Source organism: Cygnus atratus, chromosome 3, assembly GCF_013377495.2.
Source record: "Cygnus atratus isolate AKBS03 ecotype Queensland, Australia chromosome 3, CAtr_DNAZoo_HiC_assembly, whole genome shotgun sequence".
Lineage (NCBI taxonomy): Eukaryota > Metazoa > Chordata > Aves > Anseriformes > Anatidae > Cygnus > Cygnus atratus.
The window spans coordinates 60,756,096-60,781,067 of NC_066364.1; the positions used below are offsets into that span (position 1 = coordinate 60,756,096).

Below are 24,972 nucleotides of genomic sequence, written 5' to 3' on the forward strand. Positions count from 1 at the left end.
AAGTTACAGTCTCTGTCAACTGGGCATCACATGTTCTGCACACACAGGTATCTTTTATATTAAAGTTACCAACAACCCTACTTTTCCAAGCTTATGGCTTTTTAAGCATAAATTTCTACCAGAGATTCTGACTGCAAATTTTAAATGTCACGGGAAGGGAGGGAAGAACCTGGGACTGAAAGCATTTGTAACTGTCTACTCTGAACACTGAAATGTGTCAGGCATCATGAAAGAATCATGGTATCATGAAAGCATACACAAGGAAGATGATTAAAAAGGGGTAATATTTTAACACCCAAGGACAAAACAGTTTGGGTAAAACCAGAGGCACACAAGCAGTGAGTGGGCAGAATTTCTGTTGATGCCATAATACGGCAGAGTTTGACTAACAAGTTTTGTAACAATACTGAACCACATATAATAAGCAAATCTATGATACTGCAGAAACACATCCAGAAGACAGTACAGAGATACAGCAGGTATTGATAACGTAAATTTTACAGGGAAGAAACAATAGCTTTTGCAGGGAAAGATATCTAGCATAAAACATACATTGTAAAGCAATGTTGTATTTTATGCTTGTATTTTAACATCTTTGCAGGATTTTTTTTGCCCTTTAATTTCATTTCTGAATTTTTACATGTGCTTCCTATTAGAATTCAAGCTCCTTTTTGTTGGTAACTGATTATATTTTAAACTGCCTCTTTTATTCCGACAATTTTGGATTTGATACACTAATACTTCTAATGTTTAGGTTAACTATACAGCTGAAATGCATTGTTGTACAACTGTGGAAATACCACTGTCTAAGTCTTGTCAACACCCTTGCTTTGAGTACTCAAATGCAAACTTCAGGCAAGTTACAACTTCTAAATTGATAATACAACAGCACTACAGCAGCAATCATTTATCCCTAGAATTGCTAAATGATACATGCTGCAAAGAGTGGGTTGTCTCTAAAGAACAGTATTCTACCTCAGAAAACAGAGGGATAAAATATAAATAATCTAATTAAGCTGCTTTTAAATGAATAGATCATTAAAGCAAGTGTCCCTGAATTTTGTTTCCTGCTGTGGGGTAAGTGTTGGTTAGGAACGGTAAAGCTGAACACTCACTATTATTGAAGAACACTAACTGTCAATTCAATTAATTAGAAAAAAAATAATTCTCACAGACAATACAAAAATCTGATCAATGACCTGATAAAAACGTATAAAATAATAAATTAGTCCTTGTATGAGATGTCTCTGTAGTCTTAATTTCTGAAAGACTATTTCCTTAAGTTATGTTTTCAAAGACGAGGTTCTGTATTTACCATATAGTTTTCATATGAGTTGTACATAATTCTACAACCATTTTTCAGAACTTCAGAATCCTATGATGAAAACAACTTTTTATTTCTTTTCTAACTTTTTACATCTTTTAACCATTGTAGTATGAATTCCTCACACCAGCCTGCCTCATATTCTAATGATTCTGATTATTCAGAATGCTCATGCTGAACCAGCATTAGACTGACTGGTGTTCTCAGTGCCGTATTTATCCAAATATGACAGTCCAATGCTATATAAACCAAGTATTTAAAACCTTGACATATTAATAATGGACATTCAATACTGTTTGTGTTTATTAAACAACTTTAGACACATGGTCCACCCAGAATAAAAAGAAATACAAGGAAAGAAGGAACTTCAACTTACTGCGCCCACTGCTATATTGACTTTCCAATGATCTTCTTAAGAAGAAAACTGCCCTTCAACACTAACAATGAATCTACAGATATATAGTTCTCACATGTTAACAGAGAAAATTCACGTATACGACAAATTGTTATGTATATGACAGAAAAATGTATGTTTTACTAAAATAGGAAGTGAAGAGTGCATTACCTTGCAGACTTTCAATTAACAAGATTTTTAAAAACTGTGACTCCAACCATACCTTTCTTGCACTCCAGCAATCACATCTGAGATTTTTGTACATTTTTCACTTTACCTTCTAGAGACACCGAAAAAAAGAAAATGGTGGTTGATCTTTACCATAATCTGAAAGGACTGATAATAGAAGGCCACTGTAAGAACAAGTAGAGCTACTGTTTCCCCAGGATCTCTGGTCCTTCTGAAATCCCGAATTTCTAAAAAGGATACAACCATTTTTAGTCTAAGCTCTCAGTTTCCAACCAAAATACCCAACTTTTATACATGATGTAGTCAATTGTGCAAATGATCAACTGTGCATTGGTGTATACTTTGTCTGAAAAAGGTAAACCATGCTAGTGTTAAAGGACCATAAAAGAAAACTCAGAAAACGCCTGGAGTGTCACTTTTTCCAGTGTAGGTGTACAATATATACAAGGAGAAGCTCAAAGAGGTATCTCAAAGGATTTTAAAAAGCTTTTCATTGCTGATGACACATTTTTCCCTGAAATAAGCCACTTCCTTTCTAAAACCCACACAGTACCTTATGTCAAGATTCAGTAACTTCTCTTAAAGTCTGTGTATACATTTTTCTTACCTAAAACACGGAAGTCTTAAATTCTCATTACTTTCCATGATTTAAGATCTATCATCAGTCATGTGAGATTTCTTACATTTCCACTCAGTAAAGAACATATTCTCCTTGTGACAGACTGAATACATGCAGTACCTGAGTATCACTAAGTACAATAGGCTTAGCAGGCATTTGAGAACTGCTATTACTGAATAGTTAGCAAAGCCAATAGAAGTTGGGGGAAAAAAATTCTTCTGGGCCACATGGGCACAGTCAACTGATTTTCATGCATGGTAAGTGGAAGTAAAACCTCAGGGTTTCATCTTGGCTAGTGAAAATATACTGGACATCACCATTAAACTTCAGAATGTTTTTTTTTCCTCCAAGATTTCTTTGGAATTGTCCCTAAAAATAAAATTGAAAAATATCAGTTCATGAGTTTTTTCAGTAAGATCCCCAACTTCATCTGCCCATAACAACACAGCAGAAGTGACCAAAGTTACCTGTTAATATCAATGTCCAACTGATATTCTGGCTATAAAGCCAGAAGACAAAACAAGTATTTGTACTTGGACTGAGAAACCCCCATCATTATGGATCAAAATCAAACTTTACTGAGTTTAACTGACTGAAAAGAAAAAGCTAATTACATTAATTACACACTGTGGTAGCGTTCATGTTTTTTTTTTTGTTTTTTGTTTTTTTTTGGTGTAAAGCAAAAGTGAAGGAAGATATTTATACAGGAGAGGCGAAGAAAGAATTCTAGAAAATTGAAAGATAAACAATGTTAACAAAATGCAAGCTAAGCATCTAGTTGTTTTGCTTGTGGGCTGTATTCTTGAAACTGCCTAGAACGTCTTCATAACTACGTCAATAATCTGAATACCTGCACTATTAATAAAAATCATAAATCAGCAATAAATGCCAGTGAAGAAATACACACTTGTTAACAGCCACAAAGCAGTACAGTCCAGTATTTAGAAAACTAGTCTTGAGCTTGAGACCTGCATTCTATTCCTAGATTATCTGGCACATCATGAGTAAGGCTTTTCAACTTCCGGTGCCTTACTTTCAATTTTGCCTCTTTACTGCAAAACTTGTTTCTTGTCAAGTATTTATACATATAGCCCTAAAAAGGCCCCTGCTAGTCTTGAGAAACAACCATAATACAAAATAGCTAGTGCCCCCAAAGAGTTCAACTATGACAATGCCTTCATTAAAAAAAAAAAAAAAAAAAGACTATATTCCTTGCTACCTACCACCAATCAAACTAACCATACTCAGTTCACAGTATTTTTTATTTCCTGCAAGGATGGCACATTTACAGAGATCTGACCTCCTTCTTGCTCATGCATCACTAAAACCAAAAATCTTAGTGTCATAAAGTGGTTAACAATTCCGTTAACAGTGCCTGAAATGGAATAGAATCTAGCTCACTCACCAGTATCTGTATTTGTTCTGAAATACTAACATGGGTAAAAAAAAAATGAAAATGTAGTTTAGCCAGAAAAAGCAAACAGAAATTAAACAAATATGCACAGAATGCAGATCCTTTTGACTAAGAAGGTACCATTTTTACATAAACATTTTTGAGAAATTTGAACTTTGCAGCTTCTCTGACTATAGTGAGAGCAAACATACTGCAACAGCGCACTTCAAGTTGGAATCTCTGAATATCACTAAGCAGTCACTGCTCAGAAAAAAAACAGACACCTGAGCAATGCTATGTATGTGAAGAACATCACCACCTAAAAAACAAAACAAAACAAAAAAAAAAAACACTAAGATTTCACTCTGATTTTATAGATGCAAGGAGACTCAAGATAGCCAATTGAAATATGAAGAGAAGGTCCATCTTTATCTGCTATTGACGTGATAAATGAATACCTCACTAGTAAAAAAAAAAAAAAAAACCTTCTCTAGAGCACCCGTATTCTCATTATACACAGTTTGCACTGTGTCTTCATAAATCTGTAATTTTTAGCAAGTTGTGATTTAGGAAGCACAAGAGAGCTGCTGAAAAGTAAATAAATCGCCAGTGGCTTTGATTGTTGTTTCATCCATGTTTTCTACTAGAGAATAAACACACCCATTTCAGAAAAAAACAAACAAACAAAAAAAACTTTTCTCTTACATCCCCACGGAAAAATCCTGTAATGTCAAAAACATTAGCACACAGAAGTTTAGATAATTTGGAGTAATGACATTTCCTCATCATCTAAACAGAAGATCGAACATTGTGAATTGAACATAAAATCCACTTAAGAGTTTATCAACTGTCTGTATTTCAGAAAAAAAAAAAAAAGGACGTTATCGATTAAAAATTACCTCAATTCTCAAAGAAAAAAAAAGCAGATAAGCAACCACTTTCAATAGTTAGTGAATTATAATGAGATGAAATTTTGCTTTTTTTCCCTTCCCAACCCCAACTCATAATCAACATTTAATATAAAAAATATTTAAACAAGAACTTTGCAAAACTGAACACTTAAGATTTCAGAGACACAGAAGACTGTATTTGACTAGTGCCCTTGTAAAAGGTACTGTAATTAACTACCTATACTCCATAAAAACAATTCATACCCTATCTTCATACAATTTCGCATAGCTATTCATTTTTGCAGCAGTAGTAGTTGCTCTGAAACTTTTTGCTTACGTTTTGAGTTTCAGAAATTGTTGATTACTGAAAAATGTATTTGAATTACATGATTAGAGTAAAAAAGTCAGAACACAAAATTACACAGACTAACTCTCTGTACCAGCTAGTCTCTTCGAAATATTATTGTACAACAGTTCCAGAAATTCAAGTACCTGGCTGCTTCTGAAGTTTAAGATCCTGAGAATTGTCTGAACAATTCAATGAGAAATTACTCATATAGCTATTTCTGAATAACAAATAAAAGCTAGATATGTGAAGTTTTAACGTCATGGTTTTAAAATCTGAATTTTATGCTTCTAACATCCTATACTTTGAAAAAAACATCATTTTCTGTTGTGATTAAAAATAATCTAACTATATTAAAATCACAGTCCAAAGCGTACACTGCAGCAATCATTTCTGATATCCCAGCAGGAGCTGTTATTTTCCTACTCTTCTCGTATTTTATTTTGACTTTCAATTTGCCCAGATTTTCCAAAACAAGTTCAGATAGAAATCAAAATCAATTTACCCTAACTTTCCAAAACAAGTTCAGCTAGAAAAAGAAACTTAAAAGAGAAAAATGGAAGATGTATTCAGAAAGGTTGTGTTTTTTTTTTTTTATTCAGCTGTAGTAGCTTGACTTTCTACTATAACAAAGAGCTAGTATTAGAGAGCTTTTTAGAGCTTTTTTTCTTTCTTTCACTGATATCGTTTCCTTTCTAAGACCCTGATAAGGTTTGAAAATGCTATTAAGATGATCTTAATAACTTCAAAAACCCATTTGTAACCAAAAGCCAATTGGAGCCCCAATACAGTATCTGAAGATGCACTAGCATATACCAGTTTTTGCCTTACTTTCTCCTGAAGAATCCTCCATGAAAAGAATAATGCTGTGCAAACCTAGATAAGAATTGCAGTCTGTTTCCACAACAGAAAAACTCATTATAGAACATTAAATTACAACTCCATTTCTAGTAGGTAGAAGAACAAGAAATTGTAATTAAGTCAGTACTTCAGAATATACATTTTATTTAAGCACATAAAGCAATATCCAAAAGGCAAATTTATATAAAAAAATATTCAGCAGCCACTTAATTAAAAAATACGTACAAAATAAATTTAATGCACACAATACCTTAAGAGTATACAGTCCAACACCAGCAGTAGGTCTATGTAGCTTAAATATTATCTTTTGCATGTCTGTATTTGTCAACATAGACACAAATATTTTACAATGTAAATACGTGAATTCCAAAACAAATAATACAGCTAGCTCATATTAGACAAAAACACATACTAGCTGCAAAACAGGGGGAAAAAATAGATATACACAAATCAATAAAATAAGCTTATTATTTTAAGCATAAAATAGACAGACTGACAACTAAATCTAATGTTCATTAGGCAGACACACTTCAGTGCAAAGACGGAACAGAGCTCTTATGTAAAAATACCATATACGATAGTATCATGCAGTATTGTAATTCTAGGACAATTTAAACTGTCACTGATAAAACAAACCTGGTTCTCATTATGGAAAATATCAGGGAAATTAATGAATAACTAAGGAAATTATCAAAATACCTTTTTCATTTGAACAACGTTACCTTTGGTTTGAAAAAAAAATAAAATTTTGCAAACATTGAAATAAATCTCTGCTGAAAATTCACTGGAATTCAGGTTTATCCATCACATAGCTTTCCAGTGCTCAGCCTGCAGGTTTGTACTAATTCGAGGCTCATTTCAGGATTCAGTATTACAAACTGAAGAAAAAAATCCCTCTCCCCTCCTTATACACTGAACAGCATGTACTGCTTCTTCAACATCACTGACAACACTGAGATACATGCAAATGAAAAAATATTTATATATGAAAAGCTAGCTACCAAACAAGATCCAAAGTTGTTTACTAAGGTATCAATCCCATAGTAAGACCTCCTATAAACATATAATGCTGATGCCCTTTAGCTTCACTCACTTGTTCAAAGTCTAATCTACATGAAACCCATGCCAGAACTGATTTCCAAGTACTACACATTGCTACCTACTACTTGTACATACAACCCAAATGAACCCATGTAACATACATCTTGGTACATATCCAGTATTTGGCTCTGAAGTTATTACAAATGCTAAGAAGTCTGAGGCAAAGAACAGCAGTCGAGGGAATGAGAAAACAGACCAACAACAATGAAAAGTTCAACAAGAACAAGAGAAAAGATTTAAAAGGAAAAAATAAAATTAACATTTTTGTAGGTAGAGTTTTCTAATAACATGCATTTTTTAATTAGAGCCCAAATAGTATTTGGAACATAAGAAAGCAAAAACATCTCATTGTATAGCCAGACATGCCTACATCAAGCTTTGGACTAACATTTTACTTTTAAAAAATATAATTTTCCTACTAGAAAAACATGAACCATTTTGGAAAATTTGAACTTTAATAATTAAACTTCTCCAAGTAAGCCATTTTGCCTCAGCGGGAAAAATACATTTCAACTTTATAGCAGTATGAAGTTAATAGTTGGACTAACTCCAGATTAACAGATTGCTAAAAAGTATTTAAGGCTGTTCAAAAATCAGAATTTGCTGTTAAGACTAACAAATGAAGCAAATAGTGTATATGTACAATCTGTAGCAGCCAGACCTCCACAACAGAGCTTGAACAGGCACGTGACACTAACCAAGAAGGCTCCAGAAACTCTTTGGATGTTAGTTTATGGAGAAAAGGAGATCCTCAACAAAAAGGTGAAGAAAGCATATCAAGTCTGTTCCTGCTGATGAACTTATGAGAACATAGTATGTATGCTGCATTGTATTACTTACACTTCAATGCTTTAAGGCACTTGAACTAAGTACAGATACAGACAGCTACATTTAACATGTAACCTAGAACATAAACACTGCAGCAGTGCTATTAGATAAAACTTTTATTAGTAAGGATAAGAAATATCAATTTTATTCAAGAGGTCAGAGGTCAAACTGTCCTAAAAGTCAACATAACATAGTCAACATAGTCCTAAAAGACAACAGCTAGTATCGACTAGATGAACGATCAAAATATACAGAACATGAAATCTGTACCTGAGAGCACTGGAACGTATTTGTTTTGATTTAGAAAGAAAATTATAGTGCAACCTGAAGTCAAGAATAAGCCTCAGTTTTTGCATTCTTTTTGATACAACATGCTGAATGAAAACTAGATTTAAAATAGATTAAAATTTTATCTCCTGTTCCATACTAGCTGCCAAGTTTAGTAGGGATAAATGTATGGCAGTAGAGTATACAAATGTATTTTATTTCTTTTTTTAGTTGCAGCAGTACCCTTATTGCACATATTGCTGATCAGGATCTAAAACACTGACATTGACACTGGAAGTATATTAAAAGAATTAATGTATACTAAAAGAATTAATGTATACTAATAGAAAAATTGATACATACATGCAGTTACTAATTTGACTAACGAGGGCATCGGAATATGGTAACCAGCTAAAAAATTAAGTCCAAAATGTCCTGATTCTAATCTTCAGTGTAAACCTTTAAAATAACAGTGATGGGTGCCAACAGTAGAAAAGAACACACGTTCACTAATATGGGAGTTTTCTTCAAAACATGCAAGAGGCAGATACAAACAGCACCTATGTTTTGCCCAAATTGTTTTTTTTCCATTAAGCAAAGACTCCATGCTAAATTTGAAAGGAGAATTGTTATTCCAATACTTTTCTGAAATACTTGAGAATAAACTGTAGAATCTACTAAAACTTCTTATGAAACACATGCCAGGTATTTATCTACAAAAAAAAAAAACACATTTTCACAGCTGCTTAGAGAGTGGAAAGAGTGGGGAACGCAATTTTAACTTTGTCAACTTGCTCCCCAACAAATTTGGTCCTACCAAAAACTATACATGTCCTATTACAACCATTAATCAAAACCTGAGGTTAGTGACGTTTTTAAAAACTGAAGGTATTTCTGTTGTAATATTTTAAGTACAATAAAGACAGAAGAGAATAGCGACATTGAGTGGAAATAAATCAGTAACGAGTGGTAGTTCAGTAACATACCTTAGGAGAATATTTAGCTTTAAGAATATTCAATAGAACAGTTGTAATATAAACTGAGGTTCCCACTTCCCAAACTATACACCACATAGCAAAACTAAATTGTTTACAAAAATACTTCAGTGTTCTTCCCAACTATATACACACACACACCTAGAAGGGTGTTTCAAGAAGTCTAAGAGTGTTTACTAAATTTTGTACATGAATTATCTATATACTAAAGTTCAAGACTTCATAAAAGTTAAAAATGTTAAATTGTCAGTGAAAATTAGGCAAAAATAAAAACATTCAGTGCAACACCTTAAAAGTTCACATACAAATTTGTTACCAATCTAGTAGTGAGAATTACCATGTCAATTAAAAAGTTTAAAAATTCAATTCTGGATTATAAATAGGTCCTATTTTTTTTTCCAATATACCAAGATATAAACATCAATTATTTCACTTTTCTTTGCACTACTGTCTTGTAAATGCTTTTTGTTGTTTAGCTTTCACAATATCATCAGGAGATGCTGATTTGAAGTCAAACGGTGTTATGGCTGTTATAGGAGCAATCTCCTTGGGTTTTACATCTTGTACTTGTCTACTGTATAGGAAAGCTTTGTGCATACCAGTTGTGTGTCGCTTATATCCTTCTGGAGGATAACGAAGACATAAGGTTAAAGCAAAAGCTGAAGGTCTTGCACACAGAGCCTTCACCCATGAAAGAGACAAGTCCTGCCTCTTAGAAGTAAGCCCTCTTTTGATCTTTTTATTCGTTTTAGCAAAACCAGAACTTTTTCCCTGCTTTACTTTTAAATGTTTTGTTTCAGGAATTAAGATATTTGACTGTCCTACTACATTTTGTTCTGCAGATGCATCTGCATTTTTTAAAAGGACACTTAAATCAATGTTTGTTCTTTTAGAGGGCCTCAAATCAGTTACACTGAGCATGGAGACGTCCTTTTTTTCTTGAGTATTATCTACTTCAATAGCCTCTGCTATTAAATCAGAGAGTGATAAGTTCTCGACTTCCTTTAGTGGAGAAACTGTAGAGAGGGCTAGCGAAGACAAAGATCCTGTTAACTCTGGCATCCCACCTGAAGTCTGTGCTTGACTTACTAGTTGTGATAATGATGATGCTCCCAAACTCCTATCTGTGAGACTTGCTGTTGACTGGGTATAAAGATCAGCCAAAGAGTAACAGTGGCTTGCACTACTTTCCTGGTGCTCCTGAAGTAAGTCAGCCAATGATGTACTTCCAGACCTTAACACCGGCAAAGCAGCCATCTGTGAAGAGGGGCTTTCTTGTTTTCTACTTTGCGCAAGTGAAGAAAAATTTTCAAGAAGTTCATTCTTTCTATCTGCAGTATGACTGACTTCATTATCAAGAGCCAATTTTCCTAAAGCACTTGATATACAAGGAGGACTATAAAAATTTGCATTACTATTACCATCAGAAACATTTGAGGAAACAAGAGGAATGCTGTCTTGAAGACTCAGAGAATCACAAGCCACATTCTGCATCAGCAAGGATTTTAAGTCCTGTGTCTCCTTGCTTTTGAACTTCTTAAAGGAAGAATTTCCAGATGGGTTACTTCCTATGCTAAAGCAAACATCTTCACTGTCAGGAATCAAACTTATTACATTAGCACTTTCTGGTAGTTGATTCTCTGCCTGATTATTCACAGGCTCACAAAGTGATCCTTTACACAAATCATCACTGAAAGAAGACAGAACAAGTGATGAGGATTTTGATCCTTTCTTTTCAGATGAAGGTACGCTGGATTTTTTAACATTAAGGAGCATTTTGTCATTTGCAACTAAGGAGTAACAAGCTGAACCAGCTTTGGCTGTCAAGTTTCCAAGCCCAGGTTTGCTGGTGTTGTCAGCAACATTTTCTACTGCACAAGAGAAACTGTCTTTATTAATAAATATTTCTGGACAACAAAGTAAGTCTCCTTACCTTACAATAGCCAATTTTCAGATGGAAGTGCAGTCACAACGAAACATCCATTTTTTTTTTTTTTTAAGTAGACAGCAGCAACAAAAATCAAGAAGAAACATGAAAAGGCATTTAATTACTACGTGTTACTCACATATATCCACTGTTCTACAATTAAATTATGGTTATCTACTGAAATACTTAAGAAACTTTACAAATCAGCAAAGAAATGCCAGCAAAGGTTATGAAGATTTAAAGTATAAACAAAAACACGAGAGTTACTATACAAATATTACCAAAAAAAAAAAAAAGGAGGCATTTGGGATGGGAGATATCAGCTCACCAACCAAATACTAAGTACAACTTAGGAAATGTATTCACACAATTAAGTCCTTTATTAGAATACAGAAATTTACTGTGAAATGCAGATGGTTGCTTACAGTCAGAATTTAAGCCGACACTAAGGTTTTGACTTCCAACTCAAGAAAAGCTACTGCTTCCTTTAAACGCTTTTTAGACCACAGAAATAGAAGTTGGTGTTTTTAAAACTTCCAGTAAATTACTAATGCAACAATAATCACCTTCACAGCTTGTGAAGCCAAAATTAAATTGTACATAGAAATGAATCATCTTGAATCCAAACAATTAAATATTAGTATACCTTTTGTCGTCTTTCCTACAATCATAGCATCCTCATTGTGGGTCTTCACATTTTGCTTACTGCCTTGGGAAAGCACAAGATCCAAGGCCTTCTGTACATCAAATTTACTATCCAGTACTGCTTGCACCATTGTTTGCTCTGGTACAGACTCTGCCAAAACTTCTCTCATTTGATCAAGGCATGAATTAACACGGGCTACAAAAGACAAATAACTGTTATAAACTGGCACAAAATAAAGTCTTAATAGAGCAGCCTACGAACACCATGCATCTGATTTCTTACCATGATAAATTTTACCCCCAAACCCTGGAGAATATTTGACTCATTTCAACTATTACTACAAGAAACATATTACTGACTACTATATATTCATTAAAGTCTCATAATTGAAAAATCTTAACGTACAATTGACTGCAGAGAAGAAATACAAATAATCACCTTAAATGGGATTCCGCATTGACTTACTAAATGACTTTGAATAATTTTAACAGCACATTTTAAGTGTTTACAGGTGCTATAATTTAGATCTAAAATAAAACAGCATTTTTGGGACCCTCAGGCCCTAACAAGAAATAAATAAATACTAGCATCCCTGGATCAACATGTCAGCTCTTTCAAATTACCTGCAACCTTTACCTTTCTTAAAACTGTAAAACATCTTTTGGATCATAAAATCTCATTTTATCTGCACCATATTTCTACGTAGGAATACAGAAATATGGTACAGATAAAATGAGATTTTATGAAAAAATGTCACAGAACGTAAAGGGAAATTAAAACAAAACTTAAATAATCAAATCTTAAACTGAAAAAATATATAGAAGCTATTTTCAATTTTCAGAATTTGAGCATAGCTCACAATGCAAGAAAGTATACAACTTGGTAAGCAAACTTTAAGTTAAAGTAGACAGTAAAATTGCCAACTAAAATAAACCTTATTATGTCTTGACTTTCCACACAACTGGAGACTGAATATTCATGAGGCTGCCATTCACTGGAAGTAGTGTTCTTATCAGGTACAAACACAACAGAAGAAAATCTTGAAAATCATGAATATCTTCTGCCAGTTGTTCGAATTTCAGGAAGACTACTAAACAACATGAAGAAAACTGCAGGTTCTTTATTTGAACACCTCCTCAAAGATGGGGAGGATTAAAGAACTCTGCTGAACAAATCCAACACCACAGAACTCCAGCTTCCACGAGGTTACTTAAATCAGCTGCCTTGATCCGTAATGCAAACAGCAAGTCTATGCTTCCCTGCATTTGCTCTTCAAAACAAGTACAGGCATAGCCCTGGACAATGTGTTCGCTGGCCATTTTGCAGGTCCTGAGGGAACTTGCGGATTATAGTTCCTAAGCTGCTATCCCGTCATATTTGAGAAGTTGTGGCAGTCCAGTGAAGTTCCTTCTGACTGGAAGAGGGGAAACATAACCCCCATTTTAAAAAAGGGAAAACAGGAAGACCCAGAGAACTGCAAACCAGTCAGTTTCACCTTTGTGCCTGGTAAGGTCATGGAGCAGATCCTCCTGGAAACTATGGTAAGGCACGTGGAAAATAAGGAGGTGACTGGTGACAACCAGCATGGCTTCACTAAGGGCAGATCATGCCTGACAAGTTTGGTGACCTTCTACGACATGGTTACAGCACTGGTGAATAGGGAAAGAGCAACTAACATCATCTACCTGGACTTGTGAAAAGCATTTGACGCCGTCCCCTATGACATCCTTGTCCCTAAATTGGAGAGACATGGACTTGACAGATGGACCACTCATTGGGTAAAGAATCAGCTGGATGGTTGCACTCAAAGAGTTGTGGTCAACAGCTCAATGTCCAGGTGGAGATTGGTAACAAGTGGTGTTCCTCAGGGGTCACTGCTGGGACCAGTGCTGTTTAACATCGGTAACATGTACAGTGGGATTGAGTGCACCCTCAGCAAGTTTGCTGATGACACCAAGTTGCACGCTGGAGGCATGGGATGCCATCCAGAGGCACTGGAACAGGCTTGAGAGATGGGCCTTTGTAAACCTCATGAAGTTCAACAAGGCCAAGTGCAAGATCCTGCATCTGGGTCAGGGCAATCCTAAGCACAAATACAGGCTGGGCAGAGAATGGATTGAGAGCAGCCCTAAGGAGAAGGACCTGGGGGTGTTGGTTGATGAGAAGCTCAACATGAGCTGGAAAGGTGCACTTGCAGCCCAGAAAGCCAACCAAACCCTGGGCTACATCAAAAGAAGCGTGGCCAGCAGGGTGAGGAAAGTGATTCTCCCCCCCCCCCATCTGGTCTCAAAAACCCAGTCTACTGTGTTGTCTAAACTACCTTTATCCACAGACTGACTGACTCTTTTTTAAGTTACCCTATGCAGCATTAATTCCTGCTGCAAAAACGTGTTTATTACACCCCAATTTAACAGATTTACCTGTATGTCTGCATATTATCATAGGTTTTACCAATTTACTTGATATTGAATCTAGATTTGTCTATTGTTACAGAATTTTCTGCAAGTTCTGTTTTAAATAACAAATTTCATTCATACATTTTATTGTCTGTTCATTCACCGATACACTTTACCTTGTGCTTATTAACATCATAAAAATAATCCTGAATATTCCCAAAAAAATTAAGAACTAAATTAGCTATTAATACTTAGGAAAGACACTTGTGAATCTTTTTTCACAAAACATTTAATTAAGCTATCAGCTAGCAGGTTTAAAAAACAAAAGCAAGTATTTTTTCCCACGTCAATCAGCGTGGAACTTTGCTTGGAACCTGGAGCTTACAGCTGCAGGACTGAATGGAAACCAAGGTCCAGTGGGTTCAAAACAATATTAGATAAGACTAATTAGAGGATACAGGAATCTAGAGACATTGTTTCAAGGAAATGCATGATTTAGAAAATCTGTCAAATACTCCTAACTGCAATAATTTGGAATGTAATAGAAGCAAGAGACTATTCTATAAATACTCTGTTTTTCATACTCTCCCCTAGTCATCCATTTTTAGAGTCAAAATATTGAGCTAGATGTCTGAAACAATACAGCTGTTCTTATGTTTGAATTTCATATCAAATCTCATTTCCAATTATAAACTAAGACCATATTTCACTGTATGCAAGCAAGTTACAAGCGGAACACAAAAGGTAGTTACGAATTTGAAGAACCACCACCAATGCTATTGTTCATGAAGTGTGCTGCTCTAACACCAGCTTACAAAATAACGCTATTCTAGTACCAAAATAGTGAACGTGAGTCTTTCATGTAATAAACACTGACCTAGGATTATTTTAGTTAGTCTTTAAGTCATAAAAGAGATTCTTCTGAGAACTATTATTTTTCTATAATTACCTCTATCAACTTCATCCAACTGATGATTGGATGCAAAATAACCAGCAGTATCTTCTGTACCTTCGTAGCCATATTCTTCTTCTAATGGCTCAGCACATGTTGCTGGTTTGTCTCGTCTTGAGTAGATAAACTGAGCGGCTATATTAGGTAAAAAAAAAAAAAAAAAAAAGTATTAAAACAATTCAATTATTTCTTCCTTCAAAAACAAAACCTATCTACAAGAAAAAAAGTTAGGATGCTGACCAGTTTTCACCCAAGTGAAAAGACAGGCTGGGCAATACCCTTGTATCTGTCTATGTAACGCAATTATTCTACAAAGTTCAGTACACAAATAGAAAAATATATTCCAGGTATGAAAAACTATTTTTCATACTGAATTATCACCTATGGCCTAACATCTTCATAACCTTACTCCGCTTTTTTTTTTCCTTTTTAACTCAGTGCCAGCAAAAAAAAATAGCATGAAAATAAATGCTGCTTTTACAGTATTGCACTGCCAAACTTAACAGTTTAACTCAGTTGAGCACATTCTTCTTTTTGCGGAATTTCATTGAAAACACAGGTCATGAGTTAGAATGTACATTCACACCAAATTTTTAACAGGTGCATAATTCCATTCTGATTTAACAGCACATTAACATATATACAGACATATATATATACAGCTCGTGCTGAACATGAGCTCGTGACATACTCTAAGAAATGTACAAAGCATAACATCAACTGGTGTCCTTATGTTTCCAATGTCCTTGTAAATTTAATATTCTACCACGCTCAGAAATACTTACTGAAACCACATGCAATATCCAGAAGTAGTATTACCTTAGCAACTGTTCCCCAAACACATACTATTGCATATTCAATCACCATAACTGAAGCAACTATTAACATTAAAAGACTACTATATTAAAAGACTACTATATTCTGTATACAGAGAATTACATAGAAAGAATCCTTAAGAAAATTATAGTGCACAAACACCAGAATTAATTTTGCGATTTAGCAGTTTATACATTACAAGAGTTCATCACCAAATATAAAACTTATTAATATAAAATCTTATTTCTTAGAAAACATCTGCAAAATCCTAGCAGCTAAACTTAGAAATTGAATATGAGACCATCGTAATTTAAATCAGGAAGCGTGACAACAAATAACAAGAATACACACCTTGATTAGCTTATCTAAAAAGAACAGGATGACAGAGGAACAGACTTTTAAAGACCTAATTAAATCAATAGTACCTGTGGCCAGAGGCCACAGACTACATCACAGATGCAGTGGGTTTAGATCCAGTCAAGTTACCCGCAGTAGCACAGCTTCACATCAACATCAGCTATACTGTTTTTTGGGGCTTACCCAGCTCTAGAAACACTGCCAAATCTGGGGAAACCCTGAATAATCTTTCAGAGAATTGTGTGATGAACACAACCTCATGGTTTTACAGTCAAGTAGAATTCACCTAGGCTCAGCCACTCCAATCACACCCTACTCAAGCACGTGGCATCACTATATTTGCTCCTATTTTGTGATGTTCCCAAAGCTCAGAGACTTTTTAACACCATGCAATCTTGCATGAGAACAGAAGCAACTGAGGACCAGCGGTGCATCCCACAGTACGACTCCTTGCCAAACGTTTATTCAAAGTTGTGTATGAGATGTCAAATACCAGGAGCAGAATCACAGCTGCCAAGCCCAGCCAAGTCCTACTGACACTTTTTAAAGACACCATATGTTTTAAGACCATCAACGCATCCCCATAAACCAGGTTTCTGACCATCCATTATCCAAGATAATAAAATGGCATGATTGAACACGTAGACAGTACTTGTATGCAATTATTGGAACTAACCTGTTGAAGGAGAAATGCAATAGTCATCTTCTACTGATTGGCCATACACATCATCATCTTCAAAATCTATGAAGCAAAACCATTAAGATCAGTCTGCACAATTTCTAAGTATTTCATGCATTGGTTCAAATCGCAGTTTTCATATAAGGTATTAAGTATTTCAGAAGTAAGTACTGTTAATTTGCCTAGGTAAGAAATTCTACACTGCAACAACAGAATTGGTTTTCTCTTCAGAGAACAGAATTAAGCATTTAATACTCTATTCCTTAGCTGAAAATTTTTAAAAGTTGCAATGCTTCACACCTCCTCCTTCATCATCTCCTTTGGAAGACAGCCCTCATAAGCCAAACTCAACTTTCTACAGTTCCACAGGCTTTTAACCATAGCGCTTCTCTTGATATTTTTGTTTGACATCTCAGTAGTCTAACCACAGAGAGATCCCTACTTCAGTAACTCACGTTGGTATTTCTAATCCATACTTATCAACTTCTCACCTTTCTTCTCTGGTCTATCCTCACGGTCACCCACCTGTTAACTCAAGTTCAGCAAGGCAAAACTGCAATTCACAATTCCCTTTGACTACGCAAAATTGTCTCAACCAAAGAGGAAGAATCCTATTCAACTACCTACACATAGACATATACTCTCTCAATTAAGAAAATAAAAATCATATCTAGAATTATTAATCAGGAATCACAATGAGAAAGTAAACTATTTCCAAATAAAAAATAAATTATTCTAATATTATGTAAGTCTTGAAAATAAATTTGCACTTGTCACTAAGTAGGAATGAAATACATGAAGAACATTTTTAAGGATGTTATTGCACATGCTTGATGGGTTAACTGATAACGTGTATTTTTGTTTATTTTTGAGTTGTTTTTTTTTTTTTTTTTAAAGAGTGGAAGGGAAAAGCTAGCAGCTAAAAACAAATTCTGTACTCTGATATCAACTTAACCACCACTGAGCTGGGACATTACAAACATCACATCCATCCAAAAGAAACACAGAATTATTTGGTAATTTATTAGGTATACTTGCACTAGTATAACCTGCAAGGCAGGCCGTGCAATGGTAATGGTTCACACAGATTTAAATGACTTGCCCCAAAGTTGCAAAAACATGGCACAAAACCCAACTATGCACTTTGCAAGAAATGTTCAGAGGACTGGTGCAATGTTTTGTATCTGACCGAGTGGCAACAAAATAGCTGCTCCCATACCAAGGTGCTATCTGAAACAGTATCAAGTGGAAGTAGGTCCATTTTTCCACACCCAGAGCCAACACAAACAAAACCTTTGAGTGAAGGGCGCAATTGACAGTTTGCCTAAATTAATGGGACGGGAAACAAAGAAAGCCTGCAGGTAAGAACCAAACTCTGACATAAGTTTCCAGGGAACGAATGAGCTGTCGAGTAAAACATGACAGAGAAGGCAGCTCTTCCTCAGACGCTCAGCTCCATCTTTAGGACAACACCTCCATGTTCTGGCCGAATATCAGCACTCCATTGCCTGAGCCGGCCCAGGACCACAAACCTTCCCAAGCCCGCAGAGGGGCCGGCTCGGTTACACCTGGGCCGGCTTTCAAACCACTCCCACGCCTCCGGGAGGCGGTCGCTGCCGGGCGGCAGGCAAATCACCCCGCCGCGCCTCGGCCCAGCGCGCCGGAGCCGTGCTCTCCCCGGCCGGGGCGCGAGGCCTCGCCCGGAGCCTCGCCCAACCCCCGCGGGAGAAGAGGAGGGGAGGGGAGGGGAGGGGAGGGGGCCTCTGCCCTCCCACCGCCCCGGCAGCCCCCCGGCGCCCCCCGGCACCGGGCCCGGCCCCGCCGCGGAGGCTGCCACGACCCCACGGGGACGGGGCGGGGACGACGTCCGAGGAGGGGGGAGGCCCCCGCAGCTCCGTCGGCGGCCGCTGCCCGCCACTACCTTCGTCGTAGTTGTAGCCTCGGACGTTCCTGTGCCGGGACATGATGGCGGCGGGCGCCTCGCTCGCCCGCGCTGGCGCTGGCACGGTGGGACTAGGGCGCCATCTTGGTCTCCGCCAGGCCGGGACGAATCATCCTGCGCATGCGCGTCCAGGCCGCTTCCGTCCGCGGTGAACCCTCGCGCATGCGCGGTGCTTCCACCCGCCCCCGCCTGTCACGGGCGCTGCACGGCTGGCAACGGGGGGGGGGGGGGTGAGGGGAAGGGAAGGGAAGGGAAGGGAAGGGAAGGGAAGGGAAGGGAAGGGAAGGGAAGGGAAGGGAAGGGAAGGGAAGGGAAGGGAAGGGAAGGGGGCTGCTCCCCTCACACGCTGCCCATCAGCACTCAGCCATCCGACCCCACTGTTTTGACATTTGAAGTGTGTCTATGACATTATTCATTAAGCACAAAGGTGATAAACTGCTGGAACTGTGCGTGTATAAGCATTTATATTTATAAGCATTTATATTTAAGGTAACTGAAATCCGATACAGTTGCATCTGTGAAGACAGCTCAGTATTCTGGATTGGCATGAATTCTCTGGAGGGAACATTCGTTTGAACACACTCAAAACACTGTCTCCATCATTGTGTACTGTGGGGTTGGAGAGGCTTAGACACGTGCTGCAAGTGTGGTTACAGACCTGAAAGGCCTCTTGGCCACCCATTGCAGCCCAGCAGCTGACCAGCTTAAACTGGTGGCTGTAGGTAAATGCAGGCTGCATTGTTTAGCATTGCTATTGGCAGCATTAAATGCCAATACTTTGAGGAGTTGGGTTCCGTGGTGTTCTTGGTCTGACTTCATTGCCATGTGATGACAGGCACCACCTAAAAGCCAGTTAGACCAGGTAGTGCAGGCACATGCCTACAGCCACAGCAGCACAGGGAGGTCGCAAGCCCACTGGTGCTCCCAGGCCTCAGTAGCACAGGTGTGCCTCTGCTGAGCTCCAGCTTGACAGCCTCTGCTGCTTCTCCTCTCCGTGGCTCAGCTGTTCCCCAGATACCTGCACTCACCCACATGCTCACGCGCTGCTAGGCAGGCGATCCCACCAATATTTCTCAAGTCAGATGTCTCTACCTTCCAATTGAGACCTCTAATACTTTATTTACCATTTTCTTGTCCTCCTCAGACACTGCCACAAATCCGGCCTCCCCCAGCCACTTGCATGGCCTAGATGTCCCCAGATATCCCACCTTCCAGACACACATCCCCACAAGCACGCAGACCCTGCTTTTCCAGCCAGCACCCAGCTATCGTCTTGTCCCCTCCCACAAGCCAAAACTGTCACTATCTGCTCCACATCCTTCCTTGTCACCGCCGGAGGAGGCAGGGTGTGTTAAACATAAGCCAAAGTTTGTGTTCATATACAAATTGTATGCAAATGTGCAGATTGTTTCCTTGTGTTATTTGCATATTTCTAATTAATTTGTACAGAACAGCACATGCAGCTGCACAAACTTATGATCTGTACAACGTCTTTCACATGGTGCTAAGATTAAAGGGGAGGTGGAAATAAAAATTTCTAATTACTGTTGTTGTACTGATGACCTTCGGTGACACAAATGTTCTCTACAGCAGAGGTTTGACAGAAGTTGTGTTAATCACTATCAGTCCCAATCTCTTGATATGGGTCAAAGATACTGAAGTGAAGAATTGCCACCATACATTATGATTTAACATTACACTCTTGCTGTATGTTAAGTTCTACATGGTACAAAACATCCTTTGGGAGGTCTTGAGTGTTTTCAAATCCTGTTTTTAAAGGATTAAGGCTATTTACAAAAATTTACTAAAACCATTTGTAACAGTAGTGATTCCCAGCAGAAATGTGTGAAATTTCTAAACAGCTCTTTCCCATTGCTGCTGATAGCAGCGGAAGTCAACAACTAGATGAGCAGACTGATACGTTCAAAATAAGTTTGCAATGGGAATGTTTGTAGAAAATTCTAAAATGTGAGGCCACATCCTTTAAAGGTTTGTATAACAGGGTGTAGAGCTGTGGCAGTATCCCCTGTTGAGTGACACACTTCCAAATTCAAAAAATGATTCCAGCATGTACTATCTGAGCCTTTAGTAAGGTAACTTAAGATCTTGTAGCACTACTACCCTCACAACATCCTCCCAGTCTGCCTCCAACAGCTCTAACTTGGAAATAGCAGCTTCTTCAGCCTCCAAAATTACTTTGATTCCATTTTTCAAATGTTAAATGTCCAATAAATGTTACTCATGTAAATTTAGAATTTTTTTCTTTCAAGTAGTAACATTTCTCATTTGAAACCTGACCATCATATTCCAAAGATGTTTCTTTTATCCTTTCTAATCACACTTTTTACACAAATCACCAGCTGCTTATCAACTAATCATCTTTTCATGTTTGAATTTTATGTTCACATTCAGCATGTTATCTCTCTTGATTTTCAGTGACGGTGACCCCTGCAGATACAACCCACGTTTCATTTGCTTGATATTCAAATGTAACATTGCTTTCAAGATTTCAAAATTAATATTTAAAAGAAGAAAAAAAGATCATAGCATTAAAAAATACAAAGATTATCTAAGCCCAGTGTAGGAGACAACATACTATATGGTCTTTCCACAACATTAACTGTAAACTTGGAGGTGGCTATTTTTCTTCATTTAAAGTATAGTAATTTATAGCAAATAAAGATCTGCAAAGCAAAACAAGAACAAGAATTTCATACAGAAGTGTAGTTATTTCATAGTACAGCAGTATCATCAGAGTCATAAATACATTGTGATCATCCCTTGCCTTTCCTTCACTCTAATTTTATGGAAGGTGACGAGGTGCTGAAGTGTTCAGGAAATAATGAGCTTTAGTTTTCAATCCCTAGCTATAGCTCAGTTAGTGCTATTTGTAAGTGCATGCAAGGTTCATGGAAGGTATTCACCAGGTAGCAAAGCAGTCTGACTACACATTACTCCTTCAGCAGCAATTACAGCTCCAGCAGAGAACCGTGTCAGTCTGCCTCCAGCAGTTCTGAGGAATGACTAACGAGGTCACTTCTGGTAAGCACTATGAACATTTATTTCCTTCCTGCCCACTGAGATTATATATTATTTTAAAGCGTGTTCATTAGGAAGTGTATCAAGACCACTAGACTCAATCCAGGTGGCGGCAGTACTGGTAATCTGTTTTTTTTCAGCAGTCTCTGAGCAATCCTATCCCCAACACCACTATTTTTTTTTTCCTAACAGTGAGAAACAACTAATACAATATTTAATAATCCAGAATAAAGTAATTTTAATATTTAATCATTTGTTTAGCTAAGGAGAAAATCCTTTCCATGGTGTTACTTTTTCTTGATGTGAAGTTATGAAGTTAGCCAGCTTTTTAGCAGTTATAACATTCTTCGTTAAAAAAAATATTCAGCCTATTTCAATATTGTTTCTTTTTGAACGCAAGTTAAGCAAGACATGGTTTAGAAAAGAGCAGCATAATTCCAGATGTCATACCATACTATGCATTATGTGTGTTAAGTTTTAAAATACAGATATTATCTATGTCACTAGGTACTATTCCAGCTGATAAATGATCCTACTAGATCAAAAGAACTGCAGCCAATTAAATGTCTGTTTTTGTTTAAAATGAAACCATCTATATCAAAAGTTGATTAAGAGTCAGAAGGCAAATAGTATTAATAAATGATCATTTTGTACATATGGTAGCTTAGCAAGTGTTTCCAATTTTTTACAGCATGAATGAGCTTGTTGAATATATTTTTATTTCTTTGAGAATGGATCAATCTGCAGAACAGCAAGTTTTTTGTGTGAGTTAAAGTGATTTGCATTAGTCTAGACCTTACACAATTTCAACAGGATCCAAATAAGTTAGATGAGTAGGTAATAAAATGGCAATCCGATGTGGAAAATTTGCCTACTTGGATGGTTTAATGTGGACCATTTTGTGTTCCTCACAAGTCATAAGCTTAGTGTTGTAGTAAGGATTTGAGAGACTTTCACTACGTCTGTATTTCCCTGACCACTTTGGGCTCAAGCCCAAATTTTCCTGTTATCCTACTGTCTCCCAGGTGGCTCTCAGTCTATTTCTCATGTGGAATGAACCAAATGATGGTCCAGAAAGGGAAGCTCAGCTCCTCTGCAAGGAGGGAGGCTTTTGTTGAACCACACAGCTACAAAAGCAGGAGTTTGAATTCAAGGACAGTTGCTGAAAACATGGTAAACATAGCCACAGTAAAGCACTCACTGAAAATCTTAGATCAATTGTTTTTACCATTGAATGCAAATGAAAAGTTGAGATATGACATGATTACAATGGAGAGTTGCATTCACTTCTAATTGGTTTATGAAGTGTACAGTTGATATAGGGTGAGATAAGTGATGAGAATCATCATGGGCATGGGAAATTTCTTACATGCAGATTAAAACGATTAAGACTTTGTCTTACAGAGGAGATGTAGAAAATGGGACATGACCAAAACATATGCTAGGGAATGGCTCAGAAATAGCCATTGGTTGTTTATTTTTTGTTTCTTTTTTTGTTTCTTCCACTCATAGTAAAAGAGGGAATTACTCAAGACTGAAAGGAGGCCAAATTTAAACTGATAAAAGCAAACAATTTTCATTCAACACAGAATTGGACTGTAAAATTCACTTCCAGAAGAAATATCAAGGTCAAAAACTTAGCAGGGTTCAAAAAGTTTAGATACTTGTGTAGAGATGAGAATATTTAAACATGTTCACAGCAAATATTTAAAAATGTGTATAAAAGTTTTGGAAGGGTTTGAAATCTTCATGTAAACAATTCAGTCAACTTTTAATTGTTACAGGTAACTGACAGAATAAATTATTGAGAGCTACAGACATAAGGAAGAGACAAAACATGAGGCTGTCATTATGATTCAGAGTTAAACAAGATGCACGTGCCTGTGCTAAAGCATATTATAATGACTCACGCACTTATGTTGTAGCACCATTCTCTTGTACGTGATTGTGTACATTAACTTAGCAGTCACAAGTTTGTCATGGATCCTTGCTACTATCATAAACTGTATGTCTTCACCAATACATCTGTGGTGCAATACATTTCTTAAACATAGGGATTCAGTCAAGTTTCCAGTAACACCACTGGGATCTTACTCTATTTACTCAGCAGAAAAACAGAACTTATATTCTGGAAAATATCTTTTAAGCAACATAGGTGCAAATCAAAGCAGGACTAACATGGTTTGAAAAGTCCCTCACTTCGCTGGTTAGAGTCATTCATCATGCAAATCTTACCAGGACATTCCACTGTTGATCTCTTCATATAGACATATAGGCCTTAAATTAAAAAGAAATGCTGACACACATATGCTTGAGGGAAGCATAATTATAGCTAAATTGTTGGAAGGCAGCTTGTTAAACTCTAGAATATTATCTCATAATTACTCTGAACTTGTTTTCTATGTCCTACACTTTAGAATTTTTGGGACATGCCTTCGGCAAACCCAACTATATAAACTATAAGCCGGGCAGACTGGACTGGATGTGTTGTCAAGGAAACTCCATATACTAGTCTTGCAGGGACTTAATTTTTGCCCTTTCTCGCTATTGCCCTAAACAAACAAACAAACAATACATGGCTAATACATGGAAAACATCACAACGACTCCCAGAGGAAGAATAAATTCAGACTGCCAGAAGACATCCAGAAGAATCGTCATTTGATAGTCATATATTAATTGTGGCTCTGGCAAACTCAGTGAATCTGTATTGGTTTTACTTGAAGTGCAGACTCACACTAGGGCTCTAGGCAAGTCATAGGGTAACCTGAAAGAGAAAAAATCTCAGCTATACAGTGGTTTTTAGGCTCATTTCAAGTACACCCTTACTGGCAGCATGGAGCAGTGGGCATGGCAGGGCTTCCATGGCCTGCTGCCCTCCACACCATGGAGCATTGACATGTGTCCACATTGCAAAATCTTTATAATTTGGATATGTCAGGATGAAAAGCATTACATGGTATTATGAGGTGTGACAGGGAGCATCACTAGATGAGTAAGTCATTCTGACTG

General features: G+C 37.0%; 1 protein-coding gene and 1 long non-coding RNA gene across 3 annotated transcripts in view; both read right to left on the minus strand.

The window, feature by feature from the left end:
• HBS1L (HBS1 like translational GTPase) overlaps positions 1-20,200 on the minus strand; it is a 60,945-nt gene extending 40,745 nt beyond the window's left edge. Inside the window, exons 1-5 of one of the 2 annotated variants that reach the window (XM_035539000.2) lie at positions 18,902-20,200; positions 16,978-17,043; positions 15,126-15,263; positions 11,781-11,975; positions 10,629-11,135 (exon numbers count right to left, since the gene is read on the minus strand). In XM_035539000.2, the coding sequence (XP_035394893.1) occupies positions 10,629-11,135; positions 11,781-11,975; positions 15,126-15,263; positions 16,978-17,043; positions 18,902-18,944 (949 nt within the window). In that variant the 5' untranslated portion in view covers positions 18,945-20,200. The remainder of the gene's footprint in view (positions 1-10,628; positions 11,136-11,780; positions 11,976-15,125; positions 15,264-16,977; positions 17,044-18,901) is intronic. The other variant, XM_035539001.2, reaches the window with a different exon arrangement.
• Positions 1,604-10,622, minus strand: LOC126913223 (uncharacterized). Its single transcript, XR_007707947.1, has 2 exons — positions 6,267-10,622; positions 1,604-2,895 (listed from the first exon to the last, which is right to left on the minus strand). It is a non-coding gene; the product is annotated as an uncharacterized LOC126913223 (long non-coding RNA).
• Positions 20,201-24,972: the final 4,772 nt, after the last annotated feature.